Source organism: Ips typographus, linkage group LG6, assembly GCF_016097725.1.
Source record: "Ips typographus isolate SLU linkage group LG6, UJ_Ityp_2.0, whole genome shotgun sequence".
Lineage (NCBI taxonomy): Eukaryota > Metazoa > Arthropoda > Insecta > Coleoptera > Curculionidae > Ips > Ips typographus.
The window spans coordinates 587,903-604,745 of record NC_138427.1 but is presented as its reverse complement, the minus strand read 5'-3'; the positions used below and the strand labels follow the sequence as shown (position 1 = coordinate 604,745).

The following is a 16,843-nucleotide window of genomic DNA, read 5'->3' as shown; positions in this document are numbered from 1 at the left end:
AATCGTGAGTTATCCAATAGAGCAGATCACCTAGCGACGTTAGATCCTACAACTCTAATCTACGATTATTATATGGGAACGTTAGTCAAATAAATGATTCGTACAGACGGAAAAAATGATAATCGATTTTTTATGATCTCTTAGATCCAACGTTCTTCTGGGATACTTGGTATATATTTATATATTTTTTCCCTGTTTATATTTAATTACTTTTGAAAATTGTTAGGTTATTTTGACACGATCTTATAATATCAATTCATATTTGACATCAATGTGAAAATGTCAAAATATAGCATCTAAATTTTAGTGTAAACCTTTGGATATTATTAACAACGCATATTTAGTGACAAATTCTCGTTCAATACAGCTCGAGTTTTTCAAGTTAAGTAGACAAAATGGAAGTGAACAATCCCCGCATATCTAGTCGAAAGGAACTGTATGATTCCCTTAACGATGTACTAACCTGCGCAGTGTACAATAAAAATAACTTGCCTAAGTTGAAAAAAGAACGTCTACAATATTGCCAGCAACATCCAGGTACGTTTTTTTAATTCTACAAAGACTACCGGTTGTAACTTTTTATAGTGTAGGAAGCTTCTAGTAAAAAGAACAAGTATCACGAGGTAACAATAGGTATACCCCGTTTGTGCATTAAGCGACCAAAACGGAAGTCGCCATCTTTGTGAACGACATCGATTGCGCATTTGCCTACTGCGCAATTGAATGAAACTTCCAAGTTAGCCGTAAAACAGTTTTGTTCATATTTGGTGGTATGTGAAGTTAGCTAAAAACCGCAAAGATTTGTTGTTATTGTTTGTTTTGGTTTCGGTCCGTTAAAGGCAAACTTAAATTCGTTGAATTATTATTGACGAGTGGATTTGTGAATAGTGGGCAACAGCAGATTGATTTTCTGAAAAAATGACCATCGTAAGAGCAGTCCGCACTCTCAATAAGAACAACATGACTAAAATAAAGGCAGAAGACACTTATATGGAAGAGGTACCGACACCAAGACAGGGCATCAGACAAGGTGACAGCCTTAGCCCATTTCTGTTCATTCTCTTAATGGACATAATTATAGAGAAAGTATAATCACTAAATATGGGATACGGAATGGGACAGAATAAAAGAATCAGCATGGTATGCTACGCCGATGATGCATTTATTTTTTCGGAAACGGAGGACGATCTACAGAGACAACTACACAAATTCTGCCAGGTCAGCCAAGCGATGAACATGACCATATCTATACAAAAAACGAAAAGCATAACCTTTGCTAAAGATCCCGTAAGATGTAAGCTGGTAGTTCAGGACAAAATCATCGAGCAAGTCTCACAATTCAAATATCTGGGTATGGATCTGTCGAATTATCACGACCCAGTGAAGGACCTAAGAAGCCAAATCAACAAAGCGTCTGCCATGTCGGGCTGCTTAAGGCAGATAATATGGGCGAACGAATATATGCGAAAGGATAGCAAGGTCAGGATCTATAAGACTTGTATCAGGCCAATCATGACATACGGAATAGAAACCAGAGAAGAAACCAACAAAACGAAAAGAATACTTTGAGTAGCCGAAATGAAAACGCTCAGGACTATAATGGGAAAAACAAGAATAGACCGAATTAGGAACACTGACAAAGAAAAAGATATTGGTACGCTCACGTGAGAAGAATGGAAGAGCGAAGACTGCCACGCAACGCACTTGAATGAAAAACAATAAAAAAACGAGCACCCGGAAGACCACCTAAGAGATGGAAGGACAGCTGGCAGTCCACCTCCCAGGAACTGATCCAGAGGAACCTGCAGAACTAGCAGATCGCGAGATCTTAAATATGAATAAGAAGAACATTTTCAGTGCCAACCGGAAATTTACGGCCGCCATACTGAACGATTTTTGTCTCCCACTGGTTGTTATTGCTCCTTCCTTCCTCGTTGTTATTCCCTCTTTACACTTTTTTGAATAATTTTTAGTGCAACAAAGTATTTTTTGCACTATGTTATATTTGCTGTCCTTTTGTCATCAAACAAGTCGATTTTATAAAAAATGTTGTATGCAAACCATGCAAAAAGTCCTTTTTTGCAATTGTTGCATAAATAACTATTTAATACATTATGCGCTTTTTTTAGATCCATATAAAAAGGTTCCACTTTTGATGATTATGAATGATTGATAATTTTAATTTGATATTTTTGTTTTGATTTTTGAGTTTCTAACAGACAAAACGTGGGGAGAAATATTCATAATCAATACTTTGTAAAGCACGTACTCATTAGCACATGTCGCTTTTCATTTCCAGATTATCCAATTGTCCTGTTGGATTTCATTGGGTCTGTCCGCGAAAACATTTACAAGAGGCGCATAGCTTCATCATGTCTGAAGTCCTATTTGGAAGATATATTCAATGACACTCTAAGAAACGACGCAATTTTAGAAAAGGGCTATGGAAAAATCTTAATTTTTCGTCTCTTATTAGATATTCTAAACTTTGATGATCAGGAACTTAAAGAAATAACCGCATCAAATGTATCGTTGCTCTTGGCACTCGGTTTCTGGAAGGAAGTTTCGCTTTTCCTGGATTACATGATTCGTTCCCATGATCCGGCGCAAATAGCTAACTGGATTTTGGTTATGAACAAGGCTATGGACTCCGGTAGTGTTTCTGAGCACCTCCAACCTCGATGGTGTGAAGGTTTGATTGATACCCTAAAAATGGTAATTATGATTTTTTAATGTTATCTTTCCATTACATGACGTGTACTTTGTAGACAAATATCCCTTTGGAAGTAAGAAGTCATTGTGTTCAGCCCATGTTTATATTGATAAAACTCCAAAACGGTCCTGAATGTCTTTCCAAAATAGTTGAAAGTTTCCGGGAGGCTTTAAGTGAACCTGAAGAAGCCAAATCAAATTTTGCATTGAAACGTGGCATCATGAAAGGTTTGATAATAGCCAATGACTTTCAAAACAATCAGTCGACCATTTTGGTGCCGGCGCTGTTGCCAACTGTTTGGAGTTTGCTTGATATATGCTGCGATAAATGTAAAACAATCGTTGGGAAAAGAGATGGGGCCGACGAAGATGCGGACAATTTTTTCGATCTGGTAAAGTGGATTCTAGAATTTATAGACCAGTTAATAGGTCTCCCGTATGAAGTCTTAAACGATTTGGAAAAACTAATGTACAATTTGTATATTTTCATGTCTTGTCATGGCAATATGGAAAGGCATTTGTATGCTAAAGCCGCCCAATGTTGTATCCACTGGGCGGTCAGAGATGTGTGCAGCCGAATTTTTATTGTAAGTAATCGTAAAAGTAAATACCAGCAAGCTGCTAACCTCAGATTTCTACAGAAAATTCTCAAGGAACTCGATTTAAGCCAACCTGAAGGCAAGACCAAATATTTGGCCACTACATATAATGTATTCCAGAAAATCTTTAAAGAGTTGGAGACGGTGCGGACTAGCGGGAATTTAAACAAAGAATGCTATGCTTCTCGCATCAAAGAATCCATGGCTTATGGTCTGGGATTAATGAGAAGTTATTGTAACGTACACGATCCCAAACTCAGCTCGGTCCAGTTGAGCACGTACCTGAATTACTACACTGATATGCTCGTTGAGTCTAGCCCGGCACTACAAGGCAGAATAATTTGGTTGGGCGGATTGTATAGTCAAATTTTAATGGTGGAGCAAATTGAGACTCACCTAGATCTAATCCAGAACATTCTTAATCGTCATGATGATAGCCGATACCTGGTTATTCCAGTTATGGAGTGAGTTTCAATACTTGCATTATTAACTTTAAACTCTCAAATATGCAAAACAATCACTACAGGTTACATTATATTGTTGCGACATTCTATTTTTCTTTGCTGGTTAGGTCAGCCTGGTGACCATAGAATTTGCCACTGGCATCATCAGTCAGCTAGTATTTGTCAGGGATATTGGTCTATGTTGAGATCATCATTGGATCAATGGATTGAATGTTTATATTCATGTTCCATTGATCTATGTTGAGTTAAGGAAATTAAATTCACGACAAATATAATTAATTTAAAATCTCTAATTGTCTATCATTAAAACTTGAATTTTTTATGTTTGTAAACTCCATTAGGTCTCTCAGTCGTCATTTCAAATGCCACACATCGCTAAGTTTGGACAAGCAGGATGTACTAATCAAATTTGGACAGAAGCTCTTCGAAAGTCTCATCTCCGTATCCAACCGACTTTATCGATTCGAACTAGTGTCTTCACTTAATGCTATTGGCTACCTAATAAAAGTAAGAACTTTTATTAAAAAAACACACACACGAACTGAAATTAATTATAGCATCAACCCAAGTTGGTGCGCGACAATATAGACCGCCTGGATGATCTCTTAATTACAGTTCTGACCAAGTCCTCTGTGCATCCGGACCTAATGTTTCAATTAAATTTTGTGACAAAACATCTCGCAAAGTCTAAAGGATTCAGGTCCTGGTTGAACGATCGGTTCCTAGCATTTTTGTACAAATGGTTGAAACACTTGGAACCTGCTCATTTAGTTCGCGATCTGGACGTCGCCTTACAAGTCGTCAACACTCTATGCGTTTACGGTCAAGACATGCCAGAAGATTTTGTTCTTCGCTCCTTTAAAGCAGGAGTCACTAGGTTAATGGAAAACGTTGACCGCGATCACGACATAGATTATCACGCTAGTATTTTGCTGATTACGTTGCTAGTAAAGCTTAAAACGCAGTTTTCAAATATGCTGCGTATGCCCAAATGTCACACGATGTTTACAACTTTCGTGCACTTAATTGAGAAGTTTACTATGGCGCCACTAAACTTTCCCCAAGAAGTTCTCGGTCTGCTAGTGGTGAACGCGTGTTGTTCTTTGTATAACCGGATGGAGCCATTGCATGAGGTCATATTGAGGAACTTAATCGCTATCGAAGGAACTAAAATTAGAACAAGCCTTGAAATTTTTATCTTTCTTGCTATGGTAAAGGCGCGGTGGGCTTTGGATCTGGTTGCAGGCCTACAAACTCCCAAAGGTGAAAATGCTCTATGGTACTTGTTAAGCCAGTGGCACCCTCATATGTTTCGAGAGCTGAGCGCAATCGAAAGAAAACTTTTGTAAGTGTGCTTTGTATCTATTGTTAGTCTTATTAAAATAATTACTTGATATTATTAGCGCCCAAGCGATGGTGCGAATGCTAGTGCAATGTCTAGATCGTAAAGAAGAGCGTGTTCCCCTAGACAATATCACGATTGAAAACATCAACTCCTGTGAAAAGATCGCGTTCAACGGAACTGAGTATCTTTTTTATTTGCTTGTCCATTTGTTACTAATCGAAGTAGAAATGGTATGTTTGAGATTTTTTAATAGAACTACAATCACACAGTTAAACTGTTGTTAATATTTTAGCAAGAAAGTAATGCTCTTATAAGAAACCACAGTATGGACAATCTTAATAATTCACAGATCAAGAAAAGGGATGATGAAGCCATTTTATACGAAACACACCCGTTCAACATCAACTTAATAAGTCATGTGGTGTTTTTTCTAAATGACAGTTTCGAACCATACTTTAGTGTACTACGCCAGTCTATGACGAAAGATCAGGTGACTGCTTTGAGATTTTTGGGTTGTTGTGTTCCGCATGACTTTGAAAACACAAGTTTGGAAACTCCGGATTAATATAAATGTGATGAATTAATTGATTTGTTTTTACAATGTACTCTGTTTATAAAGGCTTCTATGGATTCAAGGTGATTCGCAAATATTTATGAAATTCTCTTTTTCAGCTTCTTCTTCATCTTGATGTCAAGGTTTGAAGTGTAAAAGGCTTCTCCCTTACACTTCAAACGTTGACATCAGTTCCTCTATTTCACAAAAAGCACAACTAAGACAAAATCAATGATATCTATAAGAGGTAACACCAAATAACTGATAATCCCCTTCGTAACACTGCTCCCCTATTAAAGTGGGTCGTCCCGAGCAACAGTTAAACCAACATTGGGTGATCGCAAAGGTGTTAAGACTATTCAAGAAAGAAACTTATTCAAAAAGACTTGAAATAAATGGTTAAATATTCTAGAGGAGGAATTAACACTTGGTCTACTAAACTAAAATTTTTTGTAATTTTGTTTTTATGTTACACACACCGGCAAAATTAGAGGGACGGTCAAAATTTAGAATTAGTTTAACATCAATTTCCTTTTCAATCCTTCGCTCGATTTTGATATCTTTTTTATGAATTGTAGCTTGATTCATCATGAATACATCTGTCTTATTACGATTTTTAAATGGTTTGTCTTTATGTCATATACAGGCACGAAAAGGAAGTCAGGAATTTTCTGTGCTCTTTGAGACACCCTGTGGAGAGAACAACTGAGAATTGAAAACAGTTTATAACATCAAATTGTAGCCCGTTATTTTCTGAACATTTCCTTTTTTTATTCCCTCTGATGTCTCAATTATTAAAGAAAATACAGGGTTTCAAAGAAAATGTGGACATTGATTTATTTTTCCACACCTGTTTTAAAGGTAATCTATATTTGCTATACGTCATTGGTTTTGTCAAGCGAAAATCAAGAACATACATCAGTTTGATTCTTAAAAGTCCAGCATGGGTGATATGGCTTCTACTGATGTGGCAAAAGCTGTAACGTTCATTGAAATTGGTACAAATACAGCGATGTTACTGATATGTTAGAAAAATCAAAAACTACGATATTGTAACATAAAGATTACACTAGGTGCCGTTACCCTAAGTTGCCCCGGTCTCCCCCAGTACAATGTTTGTGTCAGCAAGATTGGCAAATTGGGGTCATAATGTGGGTATAAATACTGCACCAAAAGCACGTACAGATTACCGAACTCTGGGGTCTCCCCAGAGGGAGGTCACTGACTGATCTCTGGGTTAGTCTGGGTATGCCTATTGTGTAACGTAACGTAGAGCAGTAGGTGACCAAGTGCCACACCCTAGATCAGCCCTAGCAAAGGAAATAGTGTGGGCGAGCAGCTTAAGTTGCCGTTCCTACTTACCTCCCTTTGCTAGGTTCTTCACGTCTTTACCGGCTCGGTGAATGCCCTCGGACCTAAGTCTAGGGTTCATTCATCCCCGTTAAAGCGTCGCCCCCCGTGTTCCTTCTACCCTATAACTTAATAAAAGTGGGTTACCTGTAGAATCCTGTATATTCTTCCCCCTCAACCAACCCTTAACGTGACATCGTAATGTAAGACGTTGGAGACAAACAGGAGAGTATGCGAGGAGACGAGGTCAAGGAAGAAAACGGTCAACCACGGCTGGAGATGACAGATTCATGGTCTTGCAAACATTATTGAATAGACGTAAACAGTACCGAAACTAAGAAGCGAGCTGAAAGAAGTACGTGGAAGAAGAACAAGTGCTCGGACCATTAGCAGAAGGCTTAAGGAAGTTGGTTTGAAGGCCTATAGAACAAAGAAAGCTCCACTACTCCAGCGACGTCATCGTGTGACCAGACTAGGCTTGATCAGTGGGAAAATGATCAGTGTTTTGTTCACGGATGAGAGTCGATTTTGTGTTCATTCCATCGACGGCAGAGAAAGGTTATATCGCCGCCGAGGTGAACAAGATGAACAATTTAATTTTACTCCCACTGGTTCCTATGGTGGAGGCTTGGTGATGGTCTGGGGTGGAATATGCTTAAGGGCACAAACAGAGTTGGTGGTTGTTAATGGAGCTTTAAATGCAGATAGATACTTTCAAGACCATGTCGTACCATTCGCCCCCCATATCGCAGAAAACTTTTTGCTAATGAACGACAATGCCCGCCCTCACATGGCTCGTTGTGTCTACGACTTTTTGAATGTCGTCGGAATAAGAACAATGGCGTGGCCGGCATGTTCTCCAGACATTGGATTGAAAATGTCTGGGACATGTTAGGGTGTCTCAAAAAACACCGAAAATTCCTTCTTTCCTTTACGTCCCTGTATATGACATAAAACTAAACCATTTAAAAATGGTAATAAGGCAGATGTATTTATTAAGAATCAAGCTGCAATACATAAAAAATGTGAAGGAAATTGAGCGAAGAGTTCCAGAGAAAATTGATGTTAAACTAAGTGTAAATTTTGACTGTTCCCCTAATTTTGCCGGTGTGTGTATAATGCATATGCATAGGTATTACAAAAATAGATAACCTATTGGAATGACGATAGTAAATATTTATTATTTATAAGTTAGTGTTTTCTGGAATCTGCCGTTGTTTTGTTTTTTAGATTCTCTGAAGACGGTGCTAGATTTTCCACCAAAACGTCAGGTTTTTTAGGTATCAAGACTGTTCAGCCACGGAAGAAAAGTGTGAAATATTTGTGGCGACCTCTATTTAAATATACGTTTATGTTTTCATCGCTATTTGTCTGTCAGTTATCCAAACTCAAGTGCGAGACTCAAACATCAATTTTACGTCTTTTCACTCAATACTTGACGTTTGGCGTAATTCCGGAATAAGATAAGTTTGGTGAATAAATCCTGAAAACCCAATCTGATGGTGTGTTAGTGAGTGCTAAAGCTAGCGTCAGCCACACTACCAACATACCATATGTCTTTGCAGTGGAGAGTTAGAGAAATTACTTCTTTCTTCAATTTGGTCCAACTCCACTAATGGCGCTGTTCAATTGTACTAAGAAAGTTTCCAATAATTTTTATTTTAGGCTTATTGTCTGTTGAATCTTCCAAATGATGAAAAGATGAATAATCCCGAAGATAGCTTGGAGTAGTCTGTCACAAATTTGACGAGCATATTTGTTTGTTGATCCTAAGATTAAGTGGTCATTATGAGTCTTATTTTAGTTTCAAGAAGAAACTAAACAATTCAAATATTCAGATGACAACAAACAACAAATAATAGCTTATTAATAAAGGTTAGATTGACAAAGGAGAATACATAAAACTGGTGTTTTTTGAGAAATGCGTAAGTCTACCATTTTCCTCTTTCTAGACGATTCTCTTGTAGTCCTGACTATAAAAGATTGTTTTCTCTCTCATTATTCGCAACAAGCGAGAATGAGTTACTCAGGCCTTCCTATAAATTCTATAGAATACCGACCCCAGAAGTCAGGGTTGTTATTTAAGAGGTAATAATATTGGCTTTTCTAGTTGTATTGTCCGCTACGCTACAAATTTTTCTAATTATTATGCTAAATCTAATACGGACGATAAAAATCCATCCATATGGTCCATCTAAACCATTTGGTATGTTATATCTGCTTGTTCAAAAATAGTGCAAAGTTGCAGTTTTTAGTAACAAATTGCTTTAACATTTAATTTCAAATTCAGTTGCTTGGGATTCCGAAACTGACGTGAACGAAGTAGTCACTATAGAAAGCTTTAAGTTGTATTGTTGTACAAATTACATCTAATCAATCAATAATTGTGCTTTAGCAAGGTGTTTTTTCTTTTTTCGATTTAAACGCGAAGTTGTTACTAAAAAACAACTTGTAATGAGGAAAGATTCTGAATTGGACAACGATGCACGGTGGTTCAAAGACAAAAACCATGGCCGTCGTTTTACAAATTATAAAGATTTCTTGTGGCGTTGCCGACAGTCCGAATTCAATATTTGCATTAATTATGTAAGTAACTTTTTTTTTTTTTTTCAATCAAAATTTACTTAGAGTAAAACTTGTCACCCATTAGTCCGTCGTGGCACGTTAAGTCAAAAAGACGGTTAGAATAAAAACCATAAAAATAAATGGATCAGTATATGGCACTGTCCGTTGACGGACAGCAACGGGACTAATGGGCGACAAGCTTAAATCAAAAAAGATCAACTTAACAAATTAATATCAATAATATGTACAGAAGCAAATATTTTTAGTGTCAGAGTTTTTATTTGAAGTAGCGTTTCAAGTTTAAAGCAAAATGTTTATTCAAACTTTCAAATAGAGGTAATCTAATTGGTTCTCGTCCGGTAAATATTGCGTGCAGCGTTGGTCGCGCTATAGATGTACTTAAAAATCTGTATAAACAAAAAACTCTCGACACCACCAACTGAAAAATAACGTCATGCTTACCTGCAGTAAAAATTTAAAATTGACGGAAAAATGACTGATTATCACGATTTCTGTGATTTTTGACGACCCAGTCAGTATAAGGCGGTAGTTTCTCTGGGTTTTTTGGTTCCACTCGTACCAATTCAACTTGCACAGCTCGTAATAGAAACAACGCCACTAAAAGTCAGTAAAGCAAGTTTATTTTAACAAATATGGCAAGTCTGTCTGGAGGCAGATTTGCTCAATTTGACAGTAAACATTAAGTATACACTATTTAAAAACTAGGAGGAATGATGGTGAATTAGGTTGGCAATAGTGGTCAAATGTGATTGGCCAGTTGAAGGCATGATTTACACAGCAGAAATCATAAATAAACAGGTTATGTCAAAAAACACCGGCTCGACCACCATTTGAATTTTTAGGTTAATTACTGTCATTCTGTTTCTTTAAGTTCACCATGATCACACAGCTATACGTTCGTCCACTGCTGGACATGGGACTGGACCACAAGCCTCCCGTAAAGATTTCCATCTCCCTCTATCCTGTGCTGCATTTAACCAGTTGGTTTTGATGCGCTTCAAATCATCTGATCAACGAGTGGGAGATCTGCCTCTGCTGGGGAAGGCGTGGTCTCGCGGTCTCCATTCAGTTATTTTTCTAGTCCATCTGCCGTAGTTTATTCTGGTTAGGTACTCGCCCAGTTCCATTTTAGATTCGATATTCTTGGGATGGCATCTGTTACACCACCTCCGACTGGTAAAATACATTAGTCGAAGACTTTCTTCTTAAAACACATGGGAATATCAAATGTTAAGATGTAGCTCAATCTTCCAAAGGCTGCCCATGTAAGACCATATTCTTCTGCCAATTTCGCAGGTTTTATTACCCCTTCCCAATCGAACCTCGTGGCTTAAGTACCTATTTGTAGGAGTACACTTGCTAAGTTGTTCACTGTTAGGTTTTCACTGGCAACTAGATTTGTCATGAACTTTGTTTTGCCTATATTGATTTTCAGCCCAGCCTCTCTGGATGCTAGGCTCAGCTGGCTCAATATTTCTTGCGCTTCTTTGAGATCATTTATAATTAATATCAGATCATCGGCGAAGCGAAGGTGACTAAGTTTTTCACCATTAATGTTATTGCATTAATTTGTGCGTTTGAACATGTACTCTAAAAGGTTAGTAAATAATTTGGGGGAGATGACATCCCCTTGCCGCACACCTCTCTCTATTTGGAAGATAAGAGTATCTTCATGAAGTCTAATGACAGAATTTGCGTTCTTGTTTAATTGCTAATCGACATATAGAAGGATCTTGAGAATAAGTTGGGTGAACATGGTAACAAACGAGGAGGTACTGGGAAGAATGAGAAAAGAAAAGGAAATATTAAACACAATTAAAATAAGGAAGCTGCGATATCTGGGCCATGTGATGTGGGGAGATAAATATGTATTGTTGCAGAACATTATGCAGGGAAAGATACAGGGGAAAAGAAGCAGAGGAAGAAGACGTATCTCTTGGTTGAATAACCTGAGAGGATGGTATAACTGTAGTTCCACTGAGTTGTTTAGAGCTGCAGCATCGAAAGTGAGGATAGCCATGATGATTGCCAACCTTCTGAGAGGAGATGGCACTTAAAGAAGAAGAAGATAATTGCTTAATGATGTCGATGTAGCGATGATCGATTCTGCAATCAGCGAGGGCACTAAGCATATTATGGTGGTCTATTGTGTCAAAAGCTTTTTCATAGTCTACAAAAATGAGAACTAACGGTTTATTATACTCTATGCATTTTTCAATGAGGATTTTAATTGTATGAAGATGATCATTTGTGCCATAGCCCTTACGAAATCCTGCCTGCTCAATAGGTTGGTAAAGATCGAGTTTAGCTGTCAGCCTTTTGGTGATTATTCTCATAAACCGCTTACATATATATCTCCGATAGCAGGCTAATTGGTCTAGTTTTCTATTTGGGCTACATCTTCTTTCTTGTGTAAAAGTATTACGATGGACTTATTCCATTGATCAGAAAGAAAGTGTAAAACGCCGGAGTTTTGGGAAGACTTTTTTTTTCTTTACCTTTAGCTTTATCTTCATGTCTGCAAGAGGGCGTAAAATAACAGCTTTAATCAAAAAAAGTGCTTATCTTCAAAATTTCAAAAACACATTCAACGTGCTTCTGGGCCTTCCTGAGCTTCCCCTGTGGATACGCCTAGAAGCCTCTGCGGGGCTAAGCAGGATGGGATGCGGCTCTACAAGGTGTGACAACTATCTGCGTCAGGGATATACGAGTATAGCGGCCGACGTGATCCGGGACGTTCCAATCCTAGAATCATGAACGGTCCATCTGACAGTAGACTTAGGTTGGAAACGACGTTTAAGTTAGAAATCCCAACTAAAGAGAATTAGTGAAACCCGAGAAAGATGCAATGCTGGAACGCTGACGGCTCAAGAACGCCAAACGGTCTGGCTCTGGCGGGCATGTACCGACAAGACCCATACAGGGGCATCCTCTCGCTGGAAAGCTATGTTACAGTTTTTCAGGAAGCATTCTGCGCCATATTTAAAGTTACCACAAGCAAAGAAGTTACAAAAACACTAGGGAGAGTGTTTGAGATCTAGTCCGACAGCCAGGCTGCCCTAAAGGCACTGCTTAGCGCTAGGTTAGGCAGTAGACTGGTACAGTAATCCTGGGAAGCCCTTAACAAAGTGGCAGAACAGAAACAGGTACACTTAATGTGGATTAAGGCGCATATAGTTTTCATATGCGCTTTATTCGAGCTTTGATTGGTTTTTGTAGCAACGCCAAGGCAACATCCAAATCGTTGATGTTAAGGAGTCGCTGGGCATTGAAAACTCTAGTTTTATAGTCCAGCGACTCTTTGTATCTCAACATCGTATATCTGCATATTATAAGCATTCGTAAGAGCCCCGTATGTTCACAATGTGGAATGGCGGAGGAAACATCTTATCACCTTATTAGGTTTTCCATCGCTGGTCGTCAATCAGGAGCCGCTTTCTGAGGGCCTCCAATACTTTCCTGCGAGGAGCTGTCGCCTTAGGAATGGAGACCGATCCTTGCCTACTCGCCGGATCTGTAACGTGTCTCCACGATTTGCTTTTCTTTGCTTTTTTAAATTTTAGAGATCTGCACTTGTGTTGAATCAAAGATGTTAGTACGTCTTATTGTTGACCATTCCCAAAACTGAAATTATTTTCTAGCTATTTTTTTTTATTAACAATCGTTTTTGTCTAAGCTCTACGTTTAACCGTTTTTATTTGGACAGCGTGTACAATATACTATTCCGGTTATAGGGAATTGCGTAGCAACGAAAAAAATTCTATTGTATTGAGAGTACTAACAGTCCTTACCTCATCCTCATAGTATTGGCCGCATAACATAGTGTACATGGTTGTGATAACCAGACAAACGGTATTCAACGCAAATATAATATTGTTGATTTCATGCTAAAAAAATTTGATCATTATTTTTTTTTTTACTCTTAACTAAATTTTATACTTCAGCAAATTCATACAAATTGAAGGCAAAAGACATCGTCCCTGGTATGACGTATATCATTCCGACAGTGGTGATGAGACTCCTGTTATCCAAGTACAACCTATACAATTCCCATCTTAAATGATCATAGTTATCCAGGAGGAGTTAAATATACCTTTTAAGTTCTATCTGTCTGTACAGAATTTTTCTTAAACTATCATTTACTAGTTGGTTTAGATTTTGACTTCTAAGTAATTTCCTGCTGTCCGCAGCCAACTTGCGTACGTACTCGGACAGTAACAGAGTCTGAACTTGCGCCTCGGTAGCGAAATAAATACAAATGTGCGGTATGATGGAGACGTAAAAAATACAGAATGTTACAATGACACATTCGACTAAATACATCAAATGAGTTAGAAACGGATAGTCCCATTTAGTGATGATGGCCATCAGTAGAGTACCATCAAGTACTTGGTAAGCGGCTCCAGTGTAGGCAACCACCCATACGAAACATATTTCAAGAGTGACGGATTGCAATAGCCCCCGATAACCTATGACCTTTCTAGTTGACTGACTAGTCCAGGACAATGTCCACTGAAGGCATTTGACTTTGTTGCTTTCTTCGATGATTCGATGACGAGTGGTCAGGACGGTGGCGGCCATTATTATACCCTATCACTTGTTTTAACATACGACCATTTCAGTCAGTCAAAATAGTACTTACGTATAAGTGAATGTAACGGAATACAAAGTAACGGATTTTCTGTCCCAAACTGTAATTTAGAAACAACAACCAACTGTATTCTACTGTAATAATGCTGAGGATGAAGTAGATGAAAAACCGATAGATTTTGTTCATTATTGAGTACTGACAGGACAGTTTCATTACGAAAAAATTGACGAAAGGTGACAGCTCGTAGTTTTCCTCTAAAAAAAAAAAAACAATAACAATATTTTAACCCAATCAAATATTAGTCACACCAACCTTCAACTCGGGTTTTGAATAAGTTCCCGACTTTACAAGTAGCCTTAGCATCCTTCAGAAATTCCGAAACCTCTTGATGTAGCTTCATAATTTATGTCTCCTTGAATATAAAATTCAGTTATAGCGGTTAGGCTTAATAAAGAGACAGATGTTTTTAATACTAAAATACTTGGTCAGGACCATAAAACGCGCCATTTCCTTAATATGAAGAAATAAAAAGTTGAAATAGTTTTAATTACCCTACCTTTCTTTGTGCATGCATTTTATAAAAAAAATATCCTAGCCAATACATCGAAGTGTACCTGTCACGTCGTTCATTGTACAGGGTGGGCCAAATTGGACGTATTTAAATGGGAAGTGCTCTTATTAATAGAGATAGGCAAAAACTGATGTCGGTGTCTAAAGCTCAAATTTGATACAAAACTTAATGGCGAAAACCGTTGTTTAATATCTGTCACCGTTTGATAGATATACGGCTGTTTCTCAGAATTTGAACACCCTGTATATTATTTCATTTTTGAAAAGATCTTAAAATTACCATTCTAATGACAGATAACATCTGTATATTTTTTTTTCTTTTTAACGATTTTTTTGTGCGTATCTCAAAAACTGTGTCTATTAGAAAATAGTATATTACACACCGAGGTGGGAAGAGTTTCATTACTGTCGAGAGATTAGTTAGATAGCCGAGACGCGAAGCGTCGAGGTTTAGCTAGGATCTCGAGACAGGAATGAAACTTCCTACCAAGGTTTGTATACTATTTTATTTACAACCATCATATCTATAATATTACATTTAACAAAAAACTACCAAGCAGGCATTTTTCTCAGAATAATCAATCAGGTATATTGTTACCGTAGCTATGTGGTAAACAACTCACCAATATAAATAAATGTCAGAAAAAGTTAGATCGATATTCATTTCCGGATTAATAAATTGAGAAAAATGTCCTCCGGTGAAGCATTGACGTGTACCCCGCCAGAAATACGACAGAAAAAAATACAAAAAAGTTACTCATCCTTCGAAATTAATATAAAAGGTGCATATGATCTTCTCTGTTTAGGAATTTCATATCCATTCCTAGGATCCTTTAGATATAATATATCTACAGTGTGTCCCGCTTTTCAAGAGTACACCCTGATATCTAAGTTAATAATAATGCGATTTTCTTTAAATTATGGTGGTGATTGTATGTCAGAAAAATGAAGTATTTGGCATAATAATAGTATATTATTAACCAAGGTTTAGACAGAAGCTTTTATTGACCGCATGTCAAGTTTCGTTCTATTCGAAACCAGTAAGCCTGCTTTAAGAAACAACAAACAACAGTACAACATGTGTAAAATTGAAAAAGGATATTTTTTTAAAAATTGAAAAAGGAGACATTTTAAGGAGAGGTCTGATAGGGATGCATCTTTCTGCTCATTCTGTTCATCTATGGAGAACAAATTACGAGAACGGTGACATGGGATGGAAAGGGGAAATTACGTTTGGCGGAGTAAAGATCTCCAACCTCCGCTATCAAGATGACACCTCTCTCTCGATCTTGTTGGCTAGCACTCGAGGAAAACTCCTAGCAATCCTACATAATCTGGAAACTGTAAATTGAGATCTTGGGTTAGATATCAACTACTCGAAAACCAAAATTATGATCATCGATAGTGCTCGTAATAGTCAGCCAGATATAACCACGTTCGTCTATCTGGGAAAACGGATTGTAAACAAGGAGGGCTGCTGGCAGGAAATTAATCGTAGACGTGAAATCGCTAGAAGAACAACAAAATACCTTCAAAAACATGGGAGATAGTGACATCACGTTAAACAAAAAAATTACCAAAACACTAATATTCCTGGTCCTACTCTACGGAGCGAAAACATCGTCACTGAAAGCCGTCGATTGACGAATTTGAGTTCTGGTGTTGAAGAAGAGTCTTGCAAATTCCTTGGACAGCAAAAAAAACTAATGAGGTTATCTTCCAGGAAATCAAAGAACCCCAAAGGTTATCTAAAATAGCACGAATTCTCAGATATTTCGAGACGACTAAGATTAAGATTAGAAGAGACGAGAACAATCTGGAACGACTAATAGTCCAGGGGCAGAAGGTAGATAGAGAGTAGAGGTAGAGAGAGAGTAGTAGTAAAGACCCAAAGGTACGTCCCCAACACGCTGGACTGACCAAAAAAAAGCATTCACTGATAACAGGAAATCAAGCTGCTTCCGGCACCTACCGGAATAGTTGGCCGCGTAACCAACTGATTGAGGCTGCGCTCACGACTTCTCTGCTAAAAGAAAACGAAGAAGAAGGAGGACGAAATGGCTGGTTGCATAT

At 37.9% G+C, this 16,843-nt stretch overlaps 2 protein-coding genes across 4 annotated transcripts; one reads left to right on the top strand and one right to left on the bottom strand.

The window, feature by feature from the left end:
• Nucleotides 1-243: 243 nt before the first annotated feature.
• LOC145731345 (uncharacterized) lies at nt 244-5,760 on the top strand. 2 transcript variants are annotated; one of them, XM_081983094.1, is made up of 8 exons: nt 244-537; nt 2,477-2,715; nt 2,769-3,299; nt 3,354-3,775; nt 4,117-4,282; nt 4,333-5,120; nt 5,179-5,350; nt 5,413-5,760. In XM_081983094.1, exons 1-8 carry the CDS (start codon nt 396-398, stop codon nt 5,683-5,685), a joined length of 2,733 nt encoding a protein of 910 aa, XP_081839220.1. In that variant the 5' UTR covers nt 244-395; the 3' UTR covers nt 5,686-5,760. The 2 variants fall into 2 exon arrangements, with proteins under 2 accessions (XP_081839220.1, XP_081839219.1); XM_081983093.1 differs by having other exon boundaries at nt 2,300-2,715.
• A 4,087-nt stretch (nt 5,761-9,847) lies between these two features.
• LOC145730386 (uncharacterized) lies at nt 9,848-15,088 on the bottom strand. Of its 2 annotated transcripts, none has more exons than XM_081981576.1 (7): nt 14,513-15,088; nt 14,252-14,454; nt 13,703-14,199; nt 13,549-13,648; nt 13,392-13,496; nt 10,051-10,206; nt 9,848-9,995 (listed from the first exon to the last, which is right to left on the bottom strand). In XM_081981576.1, the coding sequence occupies exons 1-7, from the start codon at nt 14,598-14,600 to the stop codon at nt 9,930-9,932; spliced, it is 1,215 nt and encodes a 404-aa protein (XP_081837702.1). In that variant the 5' UTR covers nt 14,601-15,088; the 3' UTR covers nt 9,848-9,929. The 2 variants fall into 2 exon arrangements, with proteins under 2 accessions (XP_081837702.1, XP_081837703.1); XM_081981577.1 differs by having other exon boundaries at nt 13,401-13,496; nt 14,513-15,083.
• Between the last annotated feature and the right edge of the window lie 1,755 nt (nt 15,089-16,843).

Coding starts and splice junctions, on each gene's coding strand:
- LOC145731345 (XM_081983093.1), top strand. CDS start 396: ATGGAAGTGAACAATCCCCGCATATCTAGTCGAAAGGAACTGTATGAT. Junction 3,300..3,353: donor TGTGCAGCCGAATTTTTATT/GTAAGTAATCGT, acceptor AGATTTCTACAG/AAAATTCTCAAGGAACTCGA. Junction 5,121..5,178: donor GCAATCGAAAGAAAACTTTT/GTAAGTGTGCTT, acceptor TGATATTATTAG/CGCCCAAGCGATGGTGCGAA.
- LOC145730386 (XM_081981576.1), bottom strand. CDS start 14,600: ATGAAGCTACATCAAGAGGTTTCGGAATTTCTGAAGGATGCTAAGGCT. Junction 14,455..14,512: donor ATTCAAAACCCGAGTTGAAG/GTTGGTGTGACT, acceptor TTTTTTTTTTAG/AGGAAAACTACGAGCTGTCA. Junction 14,200..14,251: donor TCCGTTACATTCACTTATAC/GTAAGTACTATT, acceptor AACAAGTGATAG/GGTATAATAATGGCCGCCAC.